We start from the raw sequence: 8945 nt of genomic DNA, 5'->3' as shown, positions 1-8945 counted from the left end.
ATTAAATCTTTAAATGAATGGCAAATTTCCACTTGTGTCATAAAATTACCTTATGACATGAAACACGGTTTACAATTTTAAAAGCTAAAGAATGGCAGTCCCTTTCTTCATGACATAACATTCCTTTAGTCATTTTTATATTAGGATGGGTCGTTGTTATTTGGAAGTGCTACATTCAGGGGCTTTTTTAATGCCTTGGATTCTGAATTGGCCCATCTCACATTATAAAGGCAGCTCGTATTTCATGGCTGAAAGACTTTGGTTAACAGCTCTGGTCTCACAGTGTTTATCCGAACTTCCAAACTTCTGTAGACAGAACAAAGGGTCATAGACAGCCAGCTCTGGAGGGAGCTGTCCGCAGTGCTGACTAGCCAGACTGCGGCTCAGCTTTCAGGCTGCATCAGTTGGTTTTTCTCCTAGGAGGTGGTCAATCCATGTAGGAATGATCTCCAACTTTCTAAATACATTGGCCAAGTTCATCTTCATGCTGCCTTTTTAGGAGTTCACTTGTATTGCTTTATTTCTTCCTTGGCAAATGGTATCGGCTAAAGAGTTTGAGCTCAGACTTTCAAAGGCATTGGGCAATTGTTTAAGTGACATTTACAACATATCAGCAGCAACTCCAGGTCGTTTCCTCAAATTCCATATTTGTTTGAATTCCTTTGGAGATTTTGAATAAATTTTAAACTGCCTGTTAAAAACATTTTAAAGTTAAGTAGAGAAGGTGAAACAACATAGACTCATCTCCTGCAGATACATATACCTTAAGGTGCCAATTGTCATGAATAAGAGGGAAAAAAATTCTTGAAATACTTAAAATTATTTAATATTATTTCTGGTACCAAGAAAATAATTGTGCCAAAAACTATATTATATATAGATTCCTCCCCTCAACACACACATGCACCCAGTTTTCCACTCCATCTGGTTTGTTGTTGTTTCTTAAGTTTGACTATTACATATATGAATTAAATAGCATTTGTGTAACATGGGGGTATTGTTAAGAGAATAAGGCTGATTCAGCACGGACCCTCCCTTTGATTCTATCTTCAATGCAGAACAATGGAAATGCTGGGTAGCGCTGGGCCTGCTGACTGGCGATAAGAGTTTAATAGAATTTCTGAATGCCAAAGGTTTAGGATGTAAAATATCCCTGCACTCACAGCATGTCCAGAGGAGATAGAAAATGGCTTTTCAGGAGGGCTCTCAGCTGAATATGTCCTTTTATGCTAATGGATATGAGCTCACGAAAGAGCCAAAAAATGGTAGACAGTCATTAAAATAGACATTGCAGGAGTTTCAGAATATTCTTATGTGGCTAATTAATATTTTACTGTAAGCCTGGCCATTGCAGCTTTGCATTTATGTCTTCCCTACCCAGTCTGAGATCAGGTCTTGCCTACATTTCATGCTTTATTTTGCAATGAAGCCACATTTGTGAGTATTTGGTTTGATATAAAAATGTGGGCTCAGAAATTGGAAGCAAAACTGATTCTTCTACTAATACTTAGGTTGAAGCAGATTGGGGGTAATATGTATTACAAGAGGACACACTATGTGTAATGAATGAAAGGTATTCGCTTCAAAACATAACCCTAGAGAGCATCAATACTGCAATCTGCCTTCCTTCATGTTTATGATGTCTTGAGTTCTTCAGTGCCAATTGAGTCAGGAACATTTTATTTCCACATAATTTTACCAAGAAAGACAATTTAAATATGAGATTTAGCCTCTACTCTGAACTTTTCATTTGGTTCTTTCTGAGCTATGAAATTACTCTGTAATTAATAACATTTTGGAGGTATTTTAAATTTAGCATCTTGTCATTCCAGGTGTATTTCCTAAAATTCTGATTATGACAACAGAGAAATTTTATCTCTTCCTTCAGAGATAAAGAGTTCCACCTTTTGATGAGAAAATCTGGATTGTAATCAAAATCATTGTTACTTTCATTACCAACTCTCTTATAGTTAACACCTAGGCAACTTGGAATGGAACGAGTATTTGACCAAGAGCTTATTCAGGAAACTATGAGTGGCATATGGAGAAACACAAGTTTAGTGTAGTGGAAAGAGTCACTGGATTTGTAGTCTAAGGACCTGACTTTGAGTCCTGGATCAGTCACTTTACTGCCTGCATGACTTTGATCAAGTCACTTACCCTGGGGGCTCTTTTAACCTCAAAATCCTATGAATGTGAAGAAACTACAACTAACATGCAAGAAATATGATGTTAGGATTTTATTATAGAGTGGGTGAGAACTTTTATTGAACAATTTATGGATTTTTTCCTTGCTTTTTATTAGATAGACTATTTCAAGGGAATTAAAATAGATCAGGATAAAGTCAGATGAAAAAAAACCCTAATAGCTAGAGAGGGGTATGTCTCTCTGGTTGAAAACAATATATTTAGGGACAGAATATTCTCTTCCTAGGAGAAAGCATCTTTGCTTCTTAGATAGAATTTATAGGTACTTTAACAATGAAAATATTTATCAAAGTGAAAATGTAATGAGAGGAAACAGTCTCTTCCTTAGTCTTTTACTTTGTGGGTCTCTTTTTGTACTTTTTTGCACTTTTAAAAAAACATAGACCTTTTAAGTCACTGGCACTTGACTATGTAGATGAGCTAATATGCAATGCTACCAGCTTCATCTGGACAATAAATTTTGCAGTCTGTTCTTTATGATGATAGGTCATATTCCTAACCACCAATAAATATTGTAAAGTACTTTCGCTGCAGCTACGCTAACCTAGGGCATCTGTCATTCCCGGGTTGCTGCTATTAGGAATTATTGGACTGTACCACTGGGAGAGAAGACAGAGGGGGATGAGGATGGCAGTTGTAACACACTCTGCCCTTTTGTGTATTTTGCATAAAAGAACCTCTGATCATTCTGCATATTAATTATGAATCTGCACGGGTAAATGCAGTCGCCTTCTGTTGACTTGTTCTCAGAAGACAGGGGCTGAGGCTCTTATGAGGCCTCGATACTCCCCTCGCTCCCCAAGTCAGCAGATCCATCTTTTTGATGCTATACTGTAAATTTATTTCACCTCGGAGAGTAAACAGATATATTGCAACCCCAAGGGTTCATGGGTAGTGTATTTACAAAGGCCGCCTCCGCCAGCCCTGTGCCGTTCCCTTTAATGAGAGCGGTCATTAAGTAAATGAGACATCCCCTTTAGCAGGCTTAGGAGTTCACACACTGAGGGGGAGCAGATATTTAATTGAAACCAACAAACAATCTTGCTCGCATGTGACTGGTGTAAGCGAAGTGGCTGCCCTCCAACTCCTCCCCCCACCTCCATCCACCCAGCCCCCCATGTAAATTTCATGATTGCTTTCCGTGATGTCATTTTGAAAGGGGAAAGACAATAGCTGTGGGGAAAGGTAAGTCAATATTATGTTCTTTCGCTGACAAAGGCAGATATCTAAGGCTGGAGCTTTCACCTTAGACTGCTCAGGAAAAGGGCTTCCGAGAACACAGTTAATTTGTCAGATGAAGGCTTTCTTTGCAGGAAGAGCAGGTCTAGGGGTTGAATCTTTTAATTGCATTGGAGAACTGAGGGATTTGCTTCTCCTTCTTCCTGGGTCTGTGTGGATTTTTTTCCTCCTTTCTCCCTTCCTCCTCCCCCCCCCACCCCTTCTGAGATTCTAGTGGATATGTTATGCATCTGACAGAAAATACATTTAACAGGGGGGGGAAAGCGTTGTATTCAGCCAAGAAACTTTCTGAATATTTCTGGAAGAACAGCAGATATTATGTCTGTGGCCACAGGATTTGGTGGCTCTCTATCTGGAGGAAACCCTACTCCTTTGAACAGAAGATCTCTCTGAAGCAAGGGAAAAACAAGATTCACAGTTTGTCTCCCTGGAATATCTCATATGGTAACTTCCAGTCCAAGGTACTGAACAGTGGTAATCGAAGTAAGCTTTTGATCTCTTGGTTGCCTATTTCTAAAATCCTAACAGAGGGCTTTAAGAAATCTATGGTGGGGGTGCTGGGGGTGCACAGAACACCTAACCGAACACTGTTCAGGTTTTCCTTTCAGCCAATCTATGAGAAATGTGGTTATTTATAGGGATTGTTGTGCACAGATGGGGAAAGACAAGTAGTTTTTCTCTTTTAAAAACTAAAAACTAGGTTTTTCTCAAAGTTGAGTTTTGAGCTACATGACTTCCCCTAGTTTGCTGTTCTCTGGGATGAGAGACTTAGAGGTGCTGCCTCTTTGGGTTAAATTTGCTTTCTTTTTTATGAACAAGGAGAACGACAAGAAAGTGCATCTTCTCTCCCCCCCGCCCCCAGTAGAAGCTGTTTGTCATTGAAAACCTGCCCATGTTGATGGCAGGAAGGATATTCTAGCTTTTTCTTTAACACATTTAGGATTTCACTCTGCATAGCACTACTACTAATTACCTGGGCTTGACCAAGAAAAGTAAAGTTGGGAATTCAATTTCTGGAGGCAAAAAAATATGCCTAGTGAGTTAAGTTGAAATGTTAGCTGAATGTGGGTTCAAGTTCCAGGGTGGTCTGCTTGACCACAGCATTATAATGATCATTTGTATCATCATTACTGCCTTCATCATTATCATGATTTTGCTTTTGAAAGAAAGATGTGAATAATTTTGCCCTGATTGGGGGGGGTGTGGAGAGGAGAGATACAGAGAGAGAAACCTCAGTTACTCTCTGTCATTGTGAGTGGTCTGAGTAAACAAAGGAGCCAATCGCAATGTACTGAAAACAAACCTTGGGAAATGCTTGAGCTGTTTGTGCTTAGCCAAGCTGAGTAAAGCACCCAGCCAGGAGAGTCACTAGGAAATGCCCTTTTGACTTTTCCTTTTTGTAGAATGAGGCAAATCCTTTTTGTTGTGACTACAACCTTCTTTGGGATCTGTGGGCAAAAGTGTTCTGGCTGCCTCTTACTTTCCTCTTTCCTCTTGCCGGACAGCCAGCCATTTCTGAGGTGCTCAGATAGAACTTGTGGCAGCCCACAGTGCCAGAGGACACAAACACACAGGCTGGGGCTACGCTCACTCTCCCATCTATTGTTGGCTGAACTCTGCCAGGATCCCCTTTACTCTGAGCTGCCGGCAGAAGCCACTTCAGCCACGGGCTCCTCACAGTCCCCATTCCCTCCCTCATTGGCTCCTCAGCTGCCATTATCAGCTTCTTCCATATGGCCACTTTAATTAATGGCAAACAAAAGAGCAGGAATACAGGGATCTCAGCTTCAGACGATTTGTCTATTCCACTGTTATGGAAAGGAAGGCAGGCAGGATGAAGACTCCTTTGTCCAGTTATGTTGGGTTTATTGTTCCCTGGGCAGCAGGGATTGTGACTAAGAATACTTTGTTTAGAAAAAAAGAGAAGATGGCATCAAACAGATATTTTTTTCAACAACAATAATTCAACAAACATTTATTAAGTGTAAGGCTCTGTATTCAATGCTGGGGAAACACACATGAAAAATGATACAGTTACTGACCTCAAGGAGCTTACAGTCTACTGTAGTAATATGGCATATATATGAATAAGTTCAATATGAGGTGGAGCATGATAAACAATGAAGAAGTCTAGGAAAGTGTTATGAGAAATGTGAAAAGGGGAAGATCAATTTTATCTCTGGCCTGGCTGGCTGGGTATCTAGGAAAGCTTCATGGAAGAGGTGATTCCTGAGCAGGACCTTGAAGAAAGTCATTTCATTTGGAGATGTGGGTTGGGAAGATACTATTGCTAACATAGCTGGGAACATGAATAAAGAAAAGTAAATGGGACAGTGCAGGACAAGAAGAAGGAGGGGGAGGAATAATCTATGTGAAGTTGATAAAGGAGTACAATGAGGTAAGTCCGGTGCCTACTGTGAGCCAGGTACTGTGCTAGGTGCTTTACAATTATCGTCTCATTTGATCCTCACAATAACCTTGGGGGGGTAGGTGCTATTATTATTCCCACTTCACTGATTGAGGAAACTCAAGAAAGGTCAAGTGACTTGCCCAGGGTCACACAACTAGTAAATGTCTGAGGCCAAATTTGAACTCAGGTCTTTCTGACTCCGGGCCCAATGCTCTACCCAGTGTGCCACCTACCTACCCCATTCTTGTTTCAGATTCCTCATAGTTAGTTCTAAGTCCTATGCTTTTTGTGTTATCACTTGAGTTCTCATCTGACTGCTAGGGCCCCTATTTCTTTTGTGACTTGCTTAACCTTCCTTGGGGCTAGCCTGCATTCTAAGGAGAGAAGAACATTCACATCTGGACCTGTTTAGAGCCCGGCTAATAGCAGTGTCCATAGCAGCCACCTTTCTGGAAAGAAGGGGCCAAGTCTGAGCAGACTCACAAAGAGGTATCTCTAGGATGGTAACCTCAAGTGCTTCTTGGTGCTCCTGCTGTGGTCTGATTCAAGAGAGCTCCTGTCTTGAAGCAGAAGACCTTTATTTCAGTCCCAACATCACTGTTGTTTCCTCCTGAGGCCTTCTGGGACTTTTTTTTGAGTTAGGTATTATATCTGGGAGGGTCTTGTGGCTAGTAGTATGTGAGATTTCCCATGACTTGGGGGCAAGGGAGCCTGCTTTCCTGGTGAATCTGCTCAGGGTGTCAGGTGCCAGGGTTCCAGAGAGACACCAGAATTGCTACATGTACAGAATTTCTGATCAACTAGGCACTGGAACCTCAGACTAAAGCAGCTGTTCTTAGCAACCATCTGACCACCTCTGAATGACCTGCAGGAAATACCTTCAGGGAAGAAGGCTAGGCCAAATGATTTGTCCAATCATCAAAAATGTACTTGCAATAATGGGAGCATAGAAGCATTTTTCACCAGCCATTCCAAGGGTAATTTCCACTCCTATCTGGGCAGTAGATACCTGGTAACCTTCCTCACTTAGGCCTGGTTCTTAGGTTCTATTATAGACTTAGGCGCAGTATCAGGACCCCAAATACCCACTTTCTTTACAGCTAGACAGGTGGCCCAACAGAGTGAAATCAAGTCATTTTATCCCAGCACTGATCTTTGCACTGCCCAGCCTCTTATTCTCAGTGCTAGTTATCTTCTTATTCCTCCCTGTCCTGCTTCAGGATGTTTTCTATTTTGTTGGGTGTAAGATAAATGCAACCCTAGTTAGGCATCCATTAGTCCAATAAGGGTGACCAGGAAGATGATGGAACTCAAAGCCATGCCATAAGAGAATTCATTAAGTTAAAAAAAAACTGGGTGGGAGTATTTAGAAGTGAAAATATGATAGTTACCTTCAAATATTTAAAGAGTTGTCATGTGTAAGAGTAGTAAGACTCATTCTGGTTAGCCCCAGAGGATGCAACTGGGAGTAATGGGATGGGAGTTGCTGAAAGACAGCTTCACTTGCATATAGGGGGGAAAACCTTCCTAATAATGCAATCTAAAGTGGACTGAGTTGCCTTGAGAAGTAGAGTTCCCAGTCTCTGAGACATTTTCAAATTAGCTACTTGCCTAGATGTTATGTTGCAAAGGGGATTCCTGAGGTTCCTTTCAATGCTGAGATTGAAAAAAAGTCTCTTGCTGCTGAAGTCCAGGGCTCCGATTCACCTTGGAGCCTCTGTGTGTTTGCAAGGACTCACAAATTCTAGTCAAGTTGACATTGGCCGGGGCTCTAAAATCCCGACAGCAGTTCTTCGGTCATTCTCCCGTGGCTAGGGTCCCAATATGCTTCTCTTCTTTTCCCTTCCTCCCTCACTCCCCCATCCTACTTTATGTATTCATGGCTGGGCTTTATAGCTTCCCTTAATGAGTTTGTGAAATGCTGATTTACATGGCTAATCACCGAGGCTGGAGCTGGAGGGGTGGAATAGGGGACAAGCAGGACCAGGTGACTTCTATCTCGGAGCCGAAGGAAGTCATTATCCCAGTGAGTCAAACAGCTGGTCACTTAGGGCCCGACGCTGAGGCCAGGAAATGCAGGTGGGGGTTGGGAGTGGGAAGATGAGACGAGGAGTAACTTCGCCGCTCAGCTCCGAGGCGTGAATTGAAAAGTCTTCTTCGGAAGACGCACCACAGAACTGTCTATAGCACTCAGCCTCTAAACAGGCAGTTAGAGGACAGACGTTTCTGAGCCAACCGCACTACTTTGGGCAAAGGGGTCAGATAATTAGACTTGGGGCCACAAGCCTGGGAAAAAGGAGCACTTGGGAAGGGCAGAGTGAATCTTGACGGGAACAAATTGCTCTCGGGCTACTTACTGTTGGATCAGCAAGGATAGCTCCCCAACTTGGGGCGGCGCAGAGATCTGAGCGGAGCGACACGGAGGGAGAGAAGGGAGCACTGGAACGCTGATCCCTGGGACTTTGGTCTGCTGGCAGGACCCAAGGTCCCTCGAGGATCTTTGTATGCGGATAGGGGTCGGCGTTCATTGCCCCTGTCTCCCCTTTCAGCAACCCCATCTCCCCCTCCCCCACCCTCAGCGGGAGCCTGCCTCCACTTGCTCAACCCGTAGGCTCTTGCTGGACGGGATTCTGGACCCAGAAAAAGGGCAAGGCAGTCCCAGAGTTATTCCTGCCGGTCACCGGATCGGGATCTGCAGTGACTCTGCGGGACGGCCATTTTATCCTGCTTCTTGAAATACTAACCCTCTCTCTGCCGGGCTGCTGTCCCCTGATCTGTCGTCAAGGATTGTCCTGGGACTTTCTGGACCCGTTTCAGTTTTCTCTTCTCCCTCCCTTAGGGTCTTAGGATGGAGGGCGGGGAAGGGAGAAGGAACCGCGGTGGAAAAGTTCAGTTAAAGAGGCCTCCCCGTGTAGTTCAAAGAGTAGTTTCATCGGAAGTGAAAGAAACCGGGCTCGTATCTCGCTTCTGCCATTGACTAGCGGTGTGACCCTGGAAAGTTGCCTCAGTATCCTCGTTTGTAAAATGGGAGGATCTCACAAGATCGTTGTGAGAAAAGTGGTTTGTGAACAGAGATGTGAGCCATTAG

The 8945-nt window shown here is 43.0% G+C and overlaps 1 protein-coding gene across 1 annotated transcript in view; it reads left to right on the top strand.

Moving 5' to 3' along the window:
• Positions 1-3671: 3671 nt before the first annotated feature.
• Positions 3672-8945, top strand: part of MYT1 (myelin transcription factor 1) — a 194660-nt gene continuing 189386 nt past the window's right edge. The window contains exon 1 of the mRNA XM_036750731.1: positions 3672-3930. Coding sequence (XP_036606626.1) covers positions 3672-3930 — 259 coding nt within the window. The remainder of the gene's footprint in view (positions 3931-8945) is intronic.

Source organism: Trichosurus vulpecula, chromosome 3, assembly GCF_011100635.1.
Source record: "Trichosurus vulpecula isolate mTriVul1 chromosome 3, mTriVul1.pri, whole genome shotgun sequence".
NCBI classification, from domain to species: domain Eukaryota; kingdom Metazoa; phylum Chordata; class Mammalia; order Diprotodontia; family Phalangeridae; genus Trichosurus; species Trichosurus vulpecula.
This window is presented reverse-complemented; position numbering and strand designations above follow the sequence as displayed.